This window comes from Dama dama, chromosome 12, assembly GCF_033118175.1.
Source record: "Dama dama isolate Ldn47 chromosome 12, ASM3311817v1, whole genome shotgun sequence".
In the NCBI taxonomy this organism is placed as follows: Eukaryota; Metazoa; Chordata; class Mammalia; order Artiodactyla; family Cervidae; genus Dama; species Dama dama.
This window is the reverse complement of record NC_083692.1, coordinates 31046094-31065411: the sequence shown is the minus strand read 5'-3', so window position 1 is coordinate 31065411 and position 19318 is coordinate 31046094. Positions and strand designations below refer to the sequence as shown.

Below are 19318 nucleotides of genomic sequence, written 5' to 3'. Positions count from 1 at the left end.
CCATCCTTTTCTTCTGACTCCTCCATCCCTGTTTGTAGTACTGCCATTCATCGTCTTAGTCATGGAGGCACAATGAACCCTGAAGCCATTCTTGACTCTATTCTCTTCCTCAATATTCATATCTAACCAGTCTAAAGAAGACCCTCAGGTCCTCTCCATAATGTCTCTTGAATTCATTCTCTCTTTGTAATAAAATCACCTGCCCTCACAACCTTCCCCTTAGACTATTGCAGTATTCTAGCCTGGCGAATTTCATGGACAGAGGAGCCTGGCAGGCTGCAGTCCATGAGATCACAAAGAGTCGGACACAACTGAGTGACTTAACACTTTCACTTCAGACTATTGCTACATCTAGTACAGTGTCTGTCTGTAGCGGGCACTCAGTACTCACCAGCCAGTCAGTAAAGACACCTAGTTTCCCATATGCTCCCTTCCTACGCCAAGAACACTCTGTTAAAAACAACAAAAGCCTCTTGTACCAATTTGTTATCTTCCAAATTACATTCTAACTCTTCACCGACATTCAGTGTCCTTCACTGTATTGTCTCCAAATTACCTTAAACCTTTTTCAAACTGCTTCAGAGTCAGCTAAACTATGCATGCCTCACTGCTTTGGGAGTATACCTGGTACACCATCATAGGTGGTTTTCTTTGTTTTGCTTCCTTCACCCAGAATGCCTTACATCCCCAGCCCTTTGTGAGGGATTTTCTTGTCAATCCCGTCAGCTGTAGTCATTGTTATTCTTTCTTCTTTTTGAATCTTCATAGCACTGAGTTGTATCTCTCTTATACTCTATAATTTTCCTTATACTTGACCTATTACTTTTTCACTTTGTTGGTTTATAAACTCAGTGAATATAGAGACGTATCTTTTTAATCTTTGAGTCTTTTCTATTTTGTTCACTTGCTCAGCAGTCATCCATTAAGCTTCTCTCATAAGTCACATTCTATACTAGGTGCTAGTGGTAAGTGGGGCAATTGAGGGAGATGCTTTGATCTGAATTTTGAAGGACAGATAGATGTTAACTATACAAAGAATTAGAGGAAGGACTTTGCAGGCAGAGGCAACAACACAGCATGTGAAAGGGTGTGTAAATAGTATAATACATCTAGAGAGCTCAGTAGTTTCACATGAGAAGGGCCTGATCATTAATGGTCTTACAGGCTAGGCTGGGTAGTTTGAAATTTGCCCTTAAATCTACTGGACTCTTTGAAGGAAAGATGTAGCAGATTTCAATATTATTTTATACAAAGCCCTAGAGAGTCTTTATTTCAGGATTTCAGGTTCAGACTAAAATGCAGATACCTCAAAGCAGTGATAACATGCTCCTCAGTGCTGCTGCTGCTAAGTCACTTCAGTTGTGTCCGACTGTGCGACCCCATAGATGGCAGCCCACCAGGCTTCCCCATCCCTGGGATTCTCCAGGCAAGAACACTGGAGTGGGTTGCCATTTCCTTCTCCAATGCATGAAAGTGAAAAGTGAAAGTGAAGTCGCTCAGTTGTGTCCGACTCTTAGCGACCTCATGGACTGCAGCCTACCGGGCTCCTCAGTCCATGGTATTTTCCAGGCAAGAGTACTGGAGTGGGGTGCCATTGCCTTCTCCGGCTCCTCAGTGCAGGTAGCATATATTCAGCTGTGAGAAGTTACCATCCTCCATGAGGTATTGATGATATTGTAAGTCTCATTAATTTTCTGTCAGCATAGGTCTGTTCTCCCTCCTCCAGCAGTATTCCAGCCTCTGAATGATGTTTCCCCATGCACACAGTGTGGCCAGGTGATTGAATGAATTGCTTTACTTCTGTGACCCCAGATAGCAGAGCCCTTATCCTCTTAGTACTAGGGTTCCCTATCTCCAAGACTCTAGGAATTTCATATAAAGAAGGGGTCAACTGCTTAATTCCCAGACAAAGAAAAGCTCTATGAAAGGATCACACTACTTAAGCGAGTTTCCTGTGCCATTTCTGGTTCTTGCATTCCTGGGAGACCAGACTAGAAGCGAGTAACTGTCCATTCATCAAACATGCAAGCAATAAAAAACAAAGGTTAAAGTCAAAGAAAGAGATCCATCATGGAGTCAGAATGGCTCTTTCCTACAACAATTCCCACTGTCAATGTCCATTCCACACTGTTGTGGGAAAAGGCAGTGATGGCTTTCATCTGCTCCATCAGATGGATCTTTCCGGGAGTGTGCACCGTTGGTGCCAGTGTTCCAGTGTTCCAGATGTTGAGATTTGTCTTTCTTTGTTTCTCTTTGGAAAAAATTTTGTATTTTTTCTTCTTTTTACTTCTTTTTCATTAAAGTAACATTGATTTATTACATTACTTGTTTCATGTGTACAATATACTTCTACTTTTGTATACATTATAGCGTGCTCACCACCAAAAATTTAGCTTCCATCTGTCACCATACCGTCACGTGCATGCTCATTCAGTCGTATCCGACTCTGTGACCTCATGCACTGTAGCCCACCAAGCCCCTCTGCCCATGGAATTTTCCAGGCAAGAATACTGGAGTGGGCTGCCATTTCCTACTCCAGGATATCTTCCTGACCCAGGGATCAAACCTGCATCTCCTGCATTGGAAGGCAGATTTTTTACCACTGGAGTCACCATACAGTTGATCCTCCTTATCTTAAATTTCAAATTAATCTAAATTCTGTGCTACTGTAAGACAGGGCCAGAATTACTTTGAGCATGACCAGATGAGGGCAGCAGAGAGCACATGAGTCCTTAGTTACTTTTTCTGAGATCTTCACATAGCAGGCCCCTACTTCTTCAATTCTTAGCTCAAATATCTTCTCCAAAGATCTTACCCAAGACCTCTCTTAAGTATCCCATGCTCCATTCCTTACCCCAAACCTTTCTTTATTTGGAGCACTTGTCAGTTTATATATTTTATTTATTTTATTATGTCCTGTTTATTTTGTTGTCCAACTCCCTTGGAATTACAGGGTCAAGGAGAGCAGGGATCCTGCCTCTTTCACTTCTGTATCCCTAGTTATGAAGCTATGGCAATAGTCCAACTGAGAGGTGATGGTGATTTTAACTAGGATAATAGCAGTGGTGATTAAATAGAGTCATATTTAGGATGTATTTTAGATATAGAGCCAAACAGACTTGCTGAAGAGTTGGATATTGGTAAGAAAGAGTGGAGGCATGATGTATTGCTGGGATTTTAACCTAAGCCACTAGTTAGATGGTGGTGCCGTACACTGAGGTGGAAAACAGGAGGTGCAGGTTTAAAGGCAGGTGTGTTAGGTGAGCTAAATTTGAGAGGCCTATTACATGTTCCAGTGAACATAGCGAGCAAGTAGTTAGATGTTCAGGTGTGGGTATGTTCAGTTAAGTGGGGTAAAGGTAAAGCCTGAAAATAAAATGTTGGAATTTACTAGTATAATAAATATAGGTGTATATATATATATATATACATATATATTTAAAATATATATTGCCAAAGGGCCAAGTGAAATCACCTATTAATAGAGTTTATGGAGACAAGAGGGGAGCCAGAGACTGATTCCTGGGGCAATCCAACATTTAGAAGTCTGTCAGAGGAAAAAGAAGCTGCAAATAAAATCATGAAAGAGTAGCCAGTAAGATGCAAGCCAGAAGCGTGTAGTTTCACTGACGCCCCCAAAAGAAACTATTACAATATTGGAGGATTGCTCCATATCTTTTAGTCAGAACAAATATATTATTATTAATAAAAGAGCTATTATTCTTCCCTGGTGGATCAGATGGTAAAGAATTCATGCAGTACAGGAAACCCAGGTTCGATCCCTGGGTTGGGAATGGCAGCTTCTGGAGAAGGGAATGGCAACCCACCCCAGTATTCTTGCCTGGAGAATTCCACGGACAGAGGCTGGCAGGCTACAGTCCATGGGGTCTCAAAGTCTGACAGGACTGAGCGAGTAACACTTTCAGAGTTTAGCAGTTCTTTTATTGATTGTATAAGAAACAAAACAGCATGTATCTTTAGCAGAAACATAAAATATGGGCTATTACTTTTTTCATATGTAACTTTGTGTTCTCAACATTTTAAGGAAAGTCTGTTATTTTCTTTGTATATATTTTGTGTTCCCATATAGGTTTAATTCCTGCTATGAATTAATTCTATCACGTTTTTGTACGTGGGACTTCAGAACATATGGTATTACAGGAGTGAAAGTAAAACGTGTCATCAAGGTTAACAACCGTATTCTGAGACTAAAATTTGAAGAGAAATTCCAAAAGTTTTTGGACAATGAACATATGCATGATTCAGAGTAAGAAGCTAACTGCCATAAGAAACATTTTTACAACAGCCTGCTTTTTATTTTGTAACAACAACAACAAAAAAGTCTTTCTGGTTAAAAGTTTACAGTATTGAAAATATCCTTGTTAGTAAATAGTTCCTTTAATGCATCTTCCTGACTAGGATGACCTCATGGTTTATCCACACTGAAGCTCTTTTTGAGACTGATGAGGAGTGGAAATTTAAGAATGACACTGGAGTATCCAGCGTAAATGGGAAATATCCTGGCTAGGGCATATGGTCATCCTACCTGTGGCTAGGCTTTTTTGAAATCAATTCTAAAACTGTTTTTGTCTTAATTATTCTTAAGGAGCTATCAAAAGATGCTGGAATGCCTTTTTTATGTTTTTGATCCTGAAATTACAGTGAAGAAAAAGCATCTGCTACAAATACTTGAAAAAGGATTCAAAGACAGCGAAACAAGCAAGGTAGCATAAAATGTTATTCAAAATAATGCTTTCTTCCTAATGAATAAAGCTCTGCCACTGATTAAGCATAGTTTGATTCTCAATCCTTTCATTTATATTTATAGCAAACTTCTATTGTTTCACAAAAAAGTTAGTGCTATCCTGAAAAGTACAGTCCTTCAGTACTCAAGAGGGATTGGTTCCAGGACCTCCCACAAATACTGAAATCCAAGGATGCTCAAGTCCCTTATATGAAATGGCATTCTGTTGACATATAGCCTGTGTACTTCCTTCTGTATACTTTAAATCACCTCTAGATTACTTATAATGCCTAATATAATGTAAATGCTATGTAGAGAATTATAAATACAATATAAATTCTGTGTAAATAGTTGTGGAAGCAGGGCAAATTCAAGTTTTGCTTTTTGGAACTTTCCAGAATTCTTTTTTTTTTCCCAAGTATTTTCAATCTACAGTTGGTTGAATCATGAATTATTTTACCTTTATGATTGTCTATTTAATCTTCCTAGGCATCTTACATTTTATATTGTGATCCTTTTGTGAATGATCTTGAAATCCACTTCTTTTAATCTGTTTTAAATGCTCCAAGGTCTTCTCCATCTTGAAAAAATTCATTCACTTAACACTGCTGTGCTTTCTGTCATTCTGTTTTTCTCTTTACTTTTACTACCACCGTTTCTTTATTCTCTACTTCATCTTCCCCACCTTGATACTGATACTGCTTTATCTTTGATCACTCATGAGCTCCAAAACATCCAATCAACCTTTCTCAGTCCTCCACCTACTTGATGAGACAGCTGTAGTACAGAGCAGTGTTTCCTAATCCTTTTCTCATCATGGCACACATAACCTGAAAATATTGCTGCATTTGAATCCTGGCTTTCCTACTCACCAGCTGGGTGACTTCACCTCTCTGTGCCCATTTGAAATCCATTCTGGGAAATGAGGGTAATAATAGTATCTCCTTCACAGAGTGGTTAGGATATAGTAAGATATACACGATAAAGTTCTTGGATACTTGTTCATAGCATTATTAGTCACAATAGCCAAAAAGTAGAAAGAACTCAAATGTCCATTAATGGATGCATGGATAAATAAAATGTGGTATATACATACAATAGAATATTATTCAGTCATAAGAAATGAAATTGTGATACATGCTATAGCATGGATGAACCTTGCAAACATTATATTAAGTAAAAAAAATAAGACATTATGGGACAAATATTGTTTGATCCTACTTACATAAAATATCTGGAATAGACAAATTGGTAGAGACAGAAAGTAGACATTTCCAGGAGTTGGGGAGGATAGAGGGATGGAGAGTTATTGTTTAATGAGTATACAGCTTTAGTTTGGAATGAAATTCTGGAAATAGGTAGTGGTGATAGTTGTACAACATTGTGAGTGTACTAATGCCAATGAATTGTACACTTTAAAATGGTAGCTTTTACCTTATTTTTTTCTACCACAATAAAATAAAGATGGTATAGAAAAACCCTAACAAACTTTTTGGCCAACCCAGTAATTTCAAAACTTCGAAATAGTGACAAGGAGGAGCAGACCTGAGTCTAAATCATGACTTCGCAATTTCTGCTTCAGTCTTAGATAGATTATATAATCTCTCTTAGCTCTAGTTGTTTTTAACTGATAAAAACACATTTTTGTTTCTTTTTTTTAAGAGCTGCTTTCACAGCAAGTAATATGAATATTCCTGATAAAATACTTTTAAAGAAATAACTCTAGTCACAATGCAAGCTAAAATTTCCATACATTAGTACAATCAGATATATCTGGAAAATAATGTATAGACTATTAGACCAGTTATTAGACTGTTTATTTAAATAAGAATCTTCAGTGTAGTATCCACCAAATATTATATTTCATAGATCTATTTGCATATACATTTAAAATACATTACATGAATGGTTTTATGGAATGAAGTTGTCCCTGAAGATTATCTACTTCTTTGCAGTGAGTGACCTGAAGGTTCCTTGCCCAGACACATGAACATAAAATGATAAACCATCTGTAGTAAAGTTGAAGTATTGTCAGTCTTATAAAAATTCTCAGACTTTGCTTTTTCTTTATAGCTGCCTCTCAGAAAAGAAGCTGTCATTCTTGCTAATAGCCTAAGTATATGTGAGTGTCCCAGAATTGAATTACTACAGCAAAAGTACAAGGATGAGAAGAAAAACTCTCTTGAGCATGAGCTCTTCAGACATGGTATTATAAATATGCAAAGTTTCTGAACTTTTAAGCTCTTAGTCTTCCAATTCATTAATTACTTTCATAACATTTTTGATGCTTGGTTTTATCAACCTGGGAAGTTTTCTGAAACCCCTTTTATTTAGGATTTACCAGTGAGGTAATACATGACTTTCTGATCTACTACTTTAGTCAGTCTGTCAATGAATATTTACTGAGTGATTATTATCAGCAACATCAATAGGATGAGGTTTATTTGTTACTCATATTTAATCTCTCTTATATGAAATAAACAGTTTTCACAATCTGCTTTTGTTCATCAAGATGTGTCCTAAAAATATGTATATGTTACACACACGCACCATACAAACCCCAAATTCACTGGAAAAAGAAAAGAGAACTCTGTCCATTTATGTAATAATCATCATATAAAGCACTCGGGAAGTCAGGCCTTACTTGTCCTTAATTGTCAAAATATAAGATGGTAAGAAAATCTGGTTATAAATCTAAAATTGGCAAAAGAACTTTTCCCAGTCTCAGGGTCTTATTTCCAGTGAGTTGGCTCTTCACATCAAGTGGCCAAAGTATTGGAGCTTCAGCTTTTCAGCATCAGTACTACCAATGAGTATTCAAAGTTGATTTCCTTTAGGACTGACTGGTTTGATCTTGCAGTTCAAGGGACAAAACAATTAGGTTCTCCCGATTTACATTTCATAGCTCGTACATAGTTTTAAGAAGTTACGTGAATACCTTATGCATAGTAATTACAAGTTACTTCATAGGATTCAGTGACTCCTAGAGATTCCTAGAAGTTAGTGAATTTCAAGGTTCCTTAATAACTTAAGGGAAAAGAACTGTTCACCATTCAGTAGACATACTGAGTGCTATGTGCTAGATACTGATGATACAGAGATGAATTTTTACCCAGTTAACAAGAACAACAAATTTCTTAAATTACTTCATGAAAATATTGTTAGATATTGCCTTATTTCCTTCTTCCCTGTCTGTAAAGCTTTGCTTGATATAATCACAGGAATCCTCTTTTATAACCATTTTATTTATTCAACAAATATTTATTGAGCTCCTCTATTTTGGATCAAGCAGTGTGCTATGTGCTATACCGATATCTAGGATCCCTACCTTTACAGAATATACAATCAAGTCTGGGGGCAGTAAGGAAGATAAAATTGGACAATTATTAAGATGAATTCGTGTTAAAATGTTTTGTTTTTTCATACTAGGCATCCTCCTGATTACAAAGGTTTTCCTTGGCCAGAGTGTTCAGGCTCGTGATCAGGACTCCATCAGTCAAGCCAACTACCCAATGATTAATTCAGTGTTCATTCCTCGAAAATATTTACTAAGTATGTCTGCCATGAAATAAATCTTTTTTCATCTTTTTGACTACAGAATATTTTCATTTAATAAAGATGCTTATAATTTAACCTCTATCTAACAAAGCTTATAAACTTCTCTATAAAACCCTGTTCCTAACCACTAATGAGCTTCTGTGTTTCTCTTCCCTACTTCAATGACAGTTATATATTTCTGTGCATAGATATTTTATTTTGTAAAAGTTTCTTTTATATTTTATACACACATATATATGTATAATATATTGTATGTATTTCAAAAGATAGAACCCACCCAACTTTTAACAACAAAGTAATATGTTTAGAGTAATATATTTATCAAAAGCTATATGGTCAAATTCTGATTAGAAAAGTGAAAAAGTATGAAAAAGAAAAGGATATGAATAAAACTAAACCCTACTAGTCTGTTTAGTCAAAGGGTGACTAGTTTTGATAGAATTAAGAAATTATCAAGGATGGTGGGAAGACAGAAAAAACCTCACTAACATATTATTTGGAACATACTGCTGCTGCTGCTGCTAAGTCACTTCAGTCGTGTCCGACTCTGTGCGACCCCATAGATGGCAGCCCACCAGGCTCCGCCGTCCCTGGGATTTTCGAGGCAAGAGTACTGGAGTGGGTTGCCATTGCCTTCTCTGTGGAATGTATTGAGTGTTGTTTATTAATCTGTATAAGGGTGAAAAGTGTATATTATGTTTCACTTTGAAGAGTGTGTATTTATTTTGCTTGTTTTTATTATTTTATCCTAGATTCTATCATGGGACAAAGAAACTGTGATTGCAGTGTTCGGCAGTGCAAGTGGTTTGTCTTTGATCATGACCTTGTTTTGCCTGAATACATTGTGGAATTTGAGTATATTACAGTGGTATGAATGCATTTTTAAAACTGGAATTCCTTAAATGAGAACAGAACAGTAATTTGAAGCCTAATAATGTTATGTCAAGTTTATGCTATATTATATGTACAGGTATACCTCAGAAATATTGTGGGTTCAGTTTCAGACCCTGCAATAAAGTGAATATTGCAATAGTTAGTCACAGTAATTTTTGGTTTCCCAGTGCATATGCCGACTGAGCTAAACTAAACTGAACTGATAAAACTTACATTTATACTTACTATAGTCTATTAAGTATGAAATGTCTAAAAAATATACATACCTTAATAAAAAAGTAGACTTTATTGCTGAAAAATGTGACTCGTCATCTGAGCCCAGTGAGTCATAGCCTTTTTGCTGGTAGCGGATCTTAGCTGCATGTTGATGGCTGCTGACTTATCAGGTGGTAGTCGCTGAAGCTAAGTGGTGGCTGTGACAATTTCTTAAAATCAGGTAACAATGAAGTTTGCTGCATCTGTTGTCTTTTCCTTTCATGAATGACCTATCTGTAGCATTGCAGTGCTGTTTGATAGCATTTTACCCACAGAACTTTTTTCAGAATTCCACTGCTTTATCAACTAAGTTTATGAAGCATTCTAAATCCTTTGTTGTCACTTCAACGATCTTCATAGCATCTTCACCAGGAGTGGAAACCATTTTCTTTGCTCATCTGTAAGAAGAAACTCCTCATCTGTAAGGTTTTATCATGAGATTGTAGGATTTCAGTCACATCTTTGGGTTCTATGTCTAGTTCTCTTGCTGTTTCTAAACTATATCTACAAATGCTTCCTTCACTGAAGTCTTGAGAGAAAGAAAGTGAAGTTGCTCAGTCGTGTCCGACTCTTTGCAACCCCATGGACTGTAGCCTACCAGGCTCCTCTGTCCATGGGATTTTCCAGGTAAGAGTACTGGAGTGGGTTGCTATTTCCTTTTCCAGGGGATCTTCCTGACCCAGGGATCAACCCGGGTCTCCCACACTGTAGGCAGTTGCTTTACCATCTGAGCCACCAGGGAAGTCTTAACTTCTTTCATATTCCTATTAATGTTGATATTTTGAACTCTTTCCATGAATCATGAATGTTCTTAAAGACATATAGAATGGTAAATCCTTTCCAAAAAGTTTTCAATTTCCTTTGCTCAGATACCTCAGGAAAATCTCTATCTATGGCAGCTATTGTTGTTGTTCAGTCACTCAGTCGTGTCTGGCTCTTTGCAGTTCCATGGATTACAGCACACCAGGCTTCCCTGTCCTTCACCATCTCCTGGAGCTTGCTCAAACTCATGTCCATTGAGTCAGTGATGCCATCCAACCATCTTGTTCTCTGTTATCCCCTTCTCCTCCTGCCTTCAATCTTTCTCAGCATCAGGGTCTTTTCTAATGAATCGGCTCTTCACATCAATTGACCAAAGTATTGGACTTTCAGCTTCAGCATCAGCCCTTCCAATGAATAGTCAGGACTAATTTCCTTTAGGATGGACTGGTTTGATTGCCTTGCAGTCCAAGGGACTCTCAAGAGTCTTCTCCAACACCACAGTTCAAAAGCATCAATTCTTCAGCACTCAGCCTTTTTTTATGATCCAACTCTTACATCCATACATGACGACTGGAAAACCATAGCTTTGATTAGATGGACCTTTGTAATCAAAGTGATGTCTCTGGTTTTTAATGCTCTGTCTGGGTTTGTCATAGCTTTTCTTCCAAGGAGCAAGTGTCTTTTAATTTCATGGCTGCAGTCACCGTCTGCAGTGATTTTGGAGCCCAAGAAAATAAAGTCTGTCACTTTGCCATGAAGTGATGGGACTAGATGCCATGAGTTTTTTGTGTGTTGTTTTAAGCCAGCTTTTTTCACTGTCCTCTTTCACCTTCATCAACAGGTTCTTCAGTTCTTCTTTGCTTTCTGCCATAAGGGTGGTATCATCTGCATATCTGAGGTTATTTATATTTCTCCTGGCAATCTTGATTCCAGCTTGTGCTTCATCCAGCCTGGCGTTTCTCATGATGCACTCTGCATATAAGTTAAATAAGCAGGGTGACAATATATAGCCTTGACGTACTTCTTGCTCAATTTGGAACCAGTCTGTTATTCTCTGCCTGGTTCTAACTGTTGCTTCTTGACCTGTATACAGGTTTCGCAGGAGGCAGGTCAGGTGGCCTGAAATTCCCATCTCTTGAAGAATTTTCCACAGTTTGTTGTGACCCACACAGTCAAAGTCTTTAGCCCAGTCAATAAAGCAGAAGTAGATGTTTTTCTGGAATCCTCTTGCTTTTTCTATGATCCAGTGGATATTGGGAATTTGATCTCTGGTTCCTCTGCCTTTTCTAAGTGCATTTAAACATCTGGCAGTTTTCGGTTCACGTACTGTTGAAGCCTAGCTTGGAGAATTTTGAGCATTACTTTGCTAGCATGTGAAATGAGTGCAGTTGTGCAGTAGTTTGAAAATTCTTTGGCACTGCCCTTCTTTGGGATTGGAATGAAAAACTGGCAACTATAGCCTTATGAAATGTATTTCTTAAATAATAAGACTTAAAAGTAGAAATTAGTCCTTGATCCATGGGCTGCAGAAGGAATGTTATGTTAGTAAGCATGAAAGCAACGTAAATCTCATTGCACATCTCCACCAGAGCTCTTGGGTAACCAGGTTCATTGTCAATAGGCAGTAGTATTTTAAAAGAAATTCTTTTTTTTTTTTTTTTCCTGAGCAGTAGGTCTAGACAGGGGTCTTAAAATATTCAGCAAACCATGTTGTAAACAAATGTGCTGTCATCCAGGCTTTTTTGGTCCCATTTATAGATCACAGGTAGAGTAGATTTAGCATAGTTCTTAAGTGCTGTAGGGTGTCCAGAATGGTAGATGAGCATTAGCTTCAACTAAAAGAGCCCTTAACAAGAGAGACAGCTTGACCTTTGACTCTCTGAAGCTGAGCACTGACTTCAGTGCTATGAAAATCCTAGATGGCATTTTCTTCTAATAGAGTGCTGTTTCATCTATATTGAAAATCTACGTATTAGTGTAGTTACCTTTATGAGTGATCTTAGCTAGATATTCTGGATATCTTGCTGCAGCTTCTGCATCAGCACTTGCTGCTTCACTTTGCACCTCTATGTTATGGAGATCTCTTCTTTCCTTAAACTTCATGAACCAGGCTCAGCTAGCTTCAGACTTTTCTTCTGCAACTTTCTCACCTCTCTCAGCCTTCATAGCATTGAAGAGAGTTAGGACTTTTCTGTGGATTAAGCTTTGACTTAAGGGAATATTGTGACTGATTTGATCTTCCATCCAGAGCACAAAATCATTTTCCATATCAGTAATAAGACTGCTTCACTTTTTTTACATTCATATGTTCACTGGAGTAGTACTTTTAATTTTCTTCAAAACTTCTCCTTTGCATTCAAAACTTGACTGTTTGGAGCAAGAGGCCTAGCTTTCAGGCTGTCTCAATGTTCAACATGCCTTCCTCACTAAACTTAGTCATTCTAGCTTTTGATTTAAAGTGAGAGGTATGTGACTTTTCCTTTCACTTGAACAGTGAGAATCCATTCTAAGGTTATTAATTACCTAAATTTTAAGATTTGGGGAATAGGGAGGCCCAAAGAGAGGGAGAGAGGCAGGGAAATGGCTGGTCAATGGAGTAGTCCAAACACAGTTCACTGTCTTATATGAGCATGGTTTGTGGCAACCCAAAACCATTACAATAGTAACACATCACAGATCACCATAACAAATATAATCTTAGTGAAAATGTTTGAAATATTATGAGGATTACCAAATGTGACAGAGACATGAAGTGAGCAAATGCTGTTGGAAAATAGCACCAATAGACTTGCTTGATGCCTTCAGTTTGTTAGAAATCCAATAAAGCAAAATGCAACAAAATGAGGTATGCCTGTATATAAATGTAAAATGATTATTCTGTGAGGGATTTAATTTTCAAAGAAAATAATTATTACACCTAAATTTTTTATTTTGAAAATATATTACATGAGTAGTATATAGCTGTAGTCTCACTAGAAAAGATTAAAACTGTATTGGAGAATATAGAATACACATGAAAATCTGCTTTCACCTCAACCCTATCCCACTCTCTTTCATTAAGGCATCCACTGTTAATAGCTTTGTGGGTTTGCTTTCAATCTTTTTTACTCTTTTGAAATATTATATTTATTATTAAAATTATTTTAATATATATAGATCCTTATACTCTGTTCCATTGATCTATTGGTCTAATCTTGGGCCCCTACCATCTTGTTTTGGTTATTACAACCAGATGATATGTTTGGATATGTGATAAGGCAAATTCTCTTCCACTTATTTTTTTAAAAAATTTCTTGGCTATCCTTGAACATGAGGAGGGCATGGAAACCCACTCCAGTATTCTTGCTTGCAGAATCTCATGGACAGAGGAGCCTGGCGGGCTATGGTCCATTGGGTTGCAGAGTCGAACATGACTGAAGCGACTTAGCATGCACGCACACATGCTTGAATGTTTTCATTTCCAAATTAAATTTTTAAACAGCTTGTGAAGTTCTATTTAAATGTCCTACTAGGATTTGATTGTAACTGTATTGAATTTAAATTTATTTTGGGGTGAACTGACTTCTTTGTAGTATTGGGCCTTGCATCCAGGAACATGATACATTATTCCATTTACTCAAGTCCTCTCCCATATTTTCCTCTATATAGGTCTTAAATGTTTCTTCTTATATTTCTTGTATAGTTCTGGGCATTTATATTTTATGTTGTTATGAAGAGGATTCTATCAGTCAAATATACTTTCAACAAAAGACACAGAAACCCAAACAAACAGAAAACAAAATAACTGAAAAAACAAGAAGTGGAGAGGCCAAGTCCTTGCTGTTGTGACTGACTTCACAACAAAGTGATGTCAGCGAAGACAAGAGCTCCATCATCCTGCTTGCCCCTTTATGAGCTGTTTTAGTCTGAAGATCAAATGTTTCCTTTAACTCTGGGAAGTTTCCTTTTCTTAATTCCTTTACCATTTCTTCTCTTCTATTCTGTTAAGCCCTCTCAAACTCCTATTTGGTAAACATTGAACATTCTGAACTGTTCCCCCCCCCCCAATGTATTTTAATTTTTTTTCTCTGTATTTTACATTTCCATCTTTAAATTCTTTGTTGTGAAAAATGCCCTCTATATTAGCTTCCACACTGTTAATTTGATTTGACTTGGTTTCTCAGGACATTTATTGAATATTTCGTACTTCACTAATTGTTTTTATGGTGAGTTTGAAGCATTTACCCTATTTTTTCTATAGCTGTCTATTCTTTTATAGATGTTTTATTCTCCTAGATTTTAAAAAGAATTCTCTTATGGACCATTTTGGGTTTTTGTAGAGCCATTTCTGTTTGTTCATGTTGTTTTTTCCCAGTCATCCACAATTCTTATGATAACTTAATTGCCTAATAATTACCTAGAGCTTCCTCCTGCTACTTTACTTGTTCACTCTGAACACCAAGTTTCTTGGAATCTGCTCTTTGAAGTGGTTATCTCCTGCATATATTTTGGCCGCAGGTTACATTTCTGCTTCTATTTGTCAGTTCAGTCTCTTCTAATTTATATCTCACAACTTTTAGTCTTTTGTTGGTGCCCTCTCCACTGTGATAAAATATTTTTAAAATGTCTTTTTCCAGTTTTAAGGAATTTTCAGGAGGATGAACACACCCATTCTTAGTCCACAATTTTAATCTATTCTCATAGATTTCCTAATGTGATACAGATCATCATAGATATTACTATATAACGGAAAAAGTTTTAATTCATCTTTCCTACATAGCCTATTTTTCAAAATGATAAATACAGCAACCAAATTTTCAATGTTTTTAATAAATTTTTTAGGTCAAGGCTCACTCTTTATTTTCTTCATTCAACAATATTATTCTAGAAGAAAGCAAAAAAAATTCAGAAGGATCAGTATTGTCCCAGGATTTGAAATTTGATGATCAAGTTATAAAAATGGATCCTAGGATCAAGCCCAGACCAAAACTTATGAGTTTGGATGATAAAACGATACTTTCCCTTGCCAAGACTAGTGTTTATGGTCATATTGTGGTAAGTATGACGAGGAAATTCTATTGACACATTAAGCTTCCTTCTATATCTTGACTCTCAGTCTGTCCATTTCAAATCTGCTACCATTCTATCCAGACTCTATCGCCAACCTAGATACTTCCATGGGGCTATTACACAATTTCAGGAGGCTCCATGCACATAATACTCTATTAACATGCTGTTTGGATGCCGTTCAGCATATCGCTAAGTATAACTCAATACAGGGGGTGTGCGTGTCTGTGTGTGTTGGGGTGGGGGTGCATGCCTACTAGAGCTATGCAACAGAGGTTTTGTCCTACTTCTGCTTCAAGGCCACAACCCATTCTCCATACTGAAGCCAGAGTAGTCTTTTCAAGCGCAAATCTGATTTGTCATCCCTCACCACTCCTATATGAAATGCGCAAATGCTTTTCATTGTTTTCAAAATAAAACCAAAGTCCTTAATATGGCCTGTAACGTTTTATATGTTCCCAGGCCTGTTTGTTTACTACTTCTGTAGGTTCAAGCAGACAACTCACTTTCTCTGTAAGAACCACTCAGACAGGCCTGTCTTTCCAGACTCTTCTCATATTACCCCCCTGTAGCAATCTGTAGTCAGCCTCCTTTTTGTTTCCTAAATGTACCCTTTGCTGCCACACAGAGTCTCCACGCTAGCTACTTCATCTGCACAGAATGTTCTCACGTGAACTTGTTTCTCCTATTTAGCTCCCACACATGTTTTAGATCTATACCTAAGCATTAAGTCCTTCTCTTACCTCTAGGTCTAACTATGAATCTAAGTAAGATTCTTTTGTCATGTGCTCTGTGTTCTTCCTAAACTATAAATTCCACGGGGACAGAGGCTATGGCTGTTCTTAGTCATTTATATTCCCAGCATGAGGGTAGCAATATAAGACTGTGCAGTGTGCATTGCACAGAAGGGCCACATCTAAGGGGCAACTTTTAAATATACAATAGTATATGTACTACAACAACTTTCTGATGACTGGTGGTGGAATTTCTTTTACTAACAAAATCAGTCTATTGTGACAATTTTCTAAAAGCTGGAAATAAAGGTGTCTTGAGGTAAAGATGCTTTTTTATAATTTACTCATAAATACTGTGTGGACCAGCATTAACTTTGCCATTATCTAGCACGATACCTAGCACATATGAGATACTCATTGGATATTTGTTCTAAAACAGAATGTCTGAGCTGTTCTTACAGAGAAAGTGAGTTGTCTACTTGAACCTACAGAAGTTGTAAACAAATTGATATTAATTGATAAGTGATAACAATACTTAAGACAAGGTATTCTTATTTGACATATCTTTCTATGCATTTACTGAAAACTGAGGTACAGATAAAAATTCAGAAGTTATTTTTATCTTGAAAGTCAATTACTTCGCTCCATTTTGACATTTTAAAATCCATTGTTTATGATAGCTTTTTCCAAATGATTATGTGAAGCAGAAAGAGAATGCAAAACACATATTTTAAAATAATAAATGAGGTCAACAGTTTTCAGTCTGCTTCTAAAAATATTCAAAACATCATTTTAAGATAGTTTATGAAATTGCTTTGGTAAAACTGTATTAGCATCATCCACCAAATCTTCAAGTCTAGATTAAGTCTAGACTTAATCTAGAATCTAGAATCTTCAAGTCTAGATTAAGAATTATTATTAGAGATGAAGGAAAATTTTATAGCATGATAGCAATATCACCGTCTTTATCATAAATATGCAGTATACTTAATACAGGAACAGTCTTCCAGCTGACAGTATGGAGAAATTGTTTCTGAACTATAATGTCAAGATTTCATATTTGATTAATGCATTTTTTATAATAAAGCCTCAATAGAAAAGGTTTAATAAATCAGTGTTCTGATAGGACTGAGCTTCTAAAACATGTATTCCTGTAGATTTAAAGAGATTAAATAAAAGTAAAAAAATAGCACCATAAACTAGGTCTTTTTTTAATTATCTTTGGTTTGGAAGATAAGAAGCAGAAAGGAGAAGAGTTTAAGACTTTGGAATATCTTGGCCAGTGTGACCTCCACCTGACTGTTAATTTCGTCAATACCCATAACATAAGAATTTAAGAATTCATCTTAAATTTGTCTATGTTTCTTAAAAGCCAGCAAATTTTCTACAGTTTCCAGTAAGAATTCTAGATATTAGAAGGCTATTTAGACATCACACCCTTTATTCTCCTTTATTTGTGCCATTACTGTAAGAGAAATTGAAGGTACATATGTCTTATTTTCTTTTCAGTTATCCCCACTAGATTGAGTTTTATGAGGACATCCATAAAAATAAATAAAATATATAGAAATGAAAAGCCCAGAGTAATATAATTTTATAATTTCTTACAGCACAATTAAATACTAAAAATTAGAGTTGTCAGTTATAAGTCTGGCTTTTGCACTGATTTATTCATCTAGCATTTACTGAGAATTTGCTATATTTTAACCATTGAAGCAAGTACTAGGTGTTCAATGAATAAGTTTTCTTCCCTGCTCCAAGGATATTATTTTAGTGAAGGAGACAGATATATAAACAAATACAAGACATTTAGAGCTGCTGGGAGAGGTCCACAGAAAGAGGTGGGTTTGTGTGAATTTCTGAAGGATATGGAAGATTTCATTGTTTTTGTCTTCCATGCCGAGGAATACTTTATTTGTAAGCACATGGTTTTGAAAGACCTAGTGTCATATCTAGGGTGTGTCATGGTGGGAATATAGGTGTAGGTTAGAATACAAAGATACATGAAACTGACTGAAAGAATGAGAGGTTATAGCCACATTAGGACTCTTTGCCAGGCTACTCTGTCCAAGGAATTCTCCAGGCAATACTGGATTGGGTTGCCATGCCCTCCTCCACTGGATCTTCCCCACCCAGGGATCAAACCCACGTCTCTTATGTCTCCTGCATTAGCAGGTGGGTTCTTTACCACTAGTGCCACCTGGGAAGCCCATATAGATATCAGAGTCTCCCCTAAATATAAAAATATAGTAACATTCATTTTCATATAGCCCAGGATCAAATGGGCAGGGAAAATCTGGGTCAATTTGTGATGCAGAGACTTAGACATCTCTCAACTCCTTCTTTGATGTAGTATCTTCTTTGATGTTGTATTCTCCCACTTTAACACCCTCAGCCTTTTTTCCTTAGTCCAGGGCCCTCATTTGGTTTCCTGTAATCAGGGTATATCCTCGCCATCCTCTCTCCTGTGAGGCAACCCAGCCAATACCCAGAATCTTTAGGGCCTACATTGTTTACCAGCTAGCGTGAGAAATAGAACTGCCCTAATGAATGTAACAACAAAATATTTAATCATCTTCTAAAAAGAATTTCACGCCAATTATTAGTAAACTTAGAGCAAGTGGAAAATCAAATTAATCAAGTACCAGTTCCAATACTGCTATTATAAACTTCATCTTGTAAAATCAGATTATAAAAACAGACTGTACTTTTAAAATTAGATTTTTTTCTCATTGGCTCTCTCTTAATGTTATTTAATAGCTATAATTAGAATATAATTTGCCTTACTTTTTATTTACATTTTATTTTACTTCAGAGTCTGAATCTACATGGAAACAGCTTGAGTAAATTGAGAGATCTCTCCAAGTTAACAGGACTTCGAAAACTTAATATCAGCTTTAATGAATTTACTTGTTTAGATGATGTATACCACCTGGTAAGAACTTTTTTGAAATTATATAAGTAAAATAAAATTATTAATTTAATGGATAAATTATTTTTGTAATAATTACCTCATCTATACCATATTAAAGATACATAGCCCAAATCAGGAACAAAGCATGCATAAAACTACAGTATGTTACTTTCTCTAAAATAGGTCTTAGAGTTAGAGTCTGTTTACAAACCACATATACACCTGTGATCATATCTGAGTTCTAGCTACTTGAAAATAGATGTAAAACTACTCCAGACTCGTTTTTAAATTGTCATTTATAAGCTGTCATTTCCAATTTCTTCTGCTATTTTTTTCTCAGTCTTTTTTTTCTCCTTCTTGTGAGTCCTTATTTCTCCTTTACTTTTTGGTTTACCACTTCACAGCTAATGT

At 36.5% G+C, this 19318-nt stretch overlaps 1 protein-coding gene across 1 annotated transcript in view; it reads left to right on the top strand.

Annotated features, from left to right (window-relative positions):
* LRRC9 (leucine rich repeat containing 9) overlaps positions 1–19318 on the top strand; it is a 104179-nt gene that overhangs the window by 32002 nt on the left and 52859 nt on the right. The window contains exons 10-16 of the mRNA XM_061158365.1: positions 4091–4267; positions 4607–4724; positions 6818–6950; positions 8174–8296; positions 9055–9170; positions 15035–15247; positions 18809–18928. Of these exons, the coding sequence (XP_061014348.1) occupies positions 4091–4267; positions 4607–4724; positions 6818–6950; positions 8174–8296; positions 9055–9170; positions 15035–15247; positions 18809–18928 (1000 nt within the window). The remainder of the gene's footprint in view (positions 1–4090; positions 4268–4606; positions 4725–6817; positions 6951–8173; positions 8297–9054; positions 9171–15034; positions 15248–18808; positions 18929–19318) is intronic.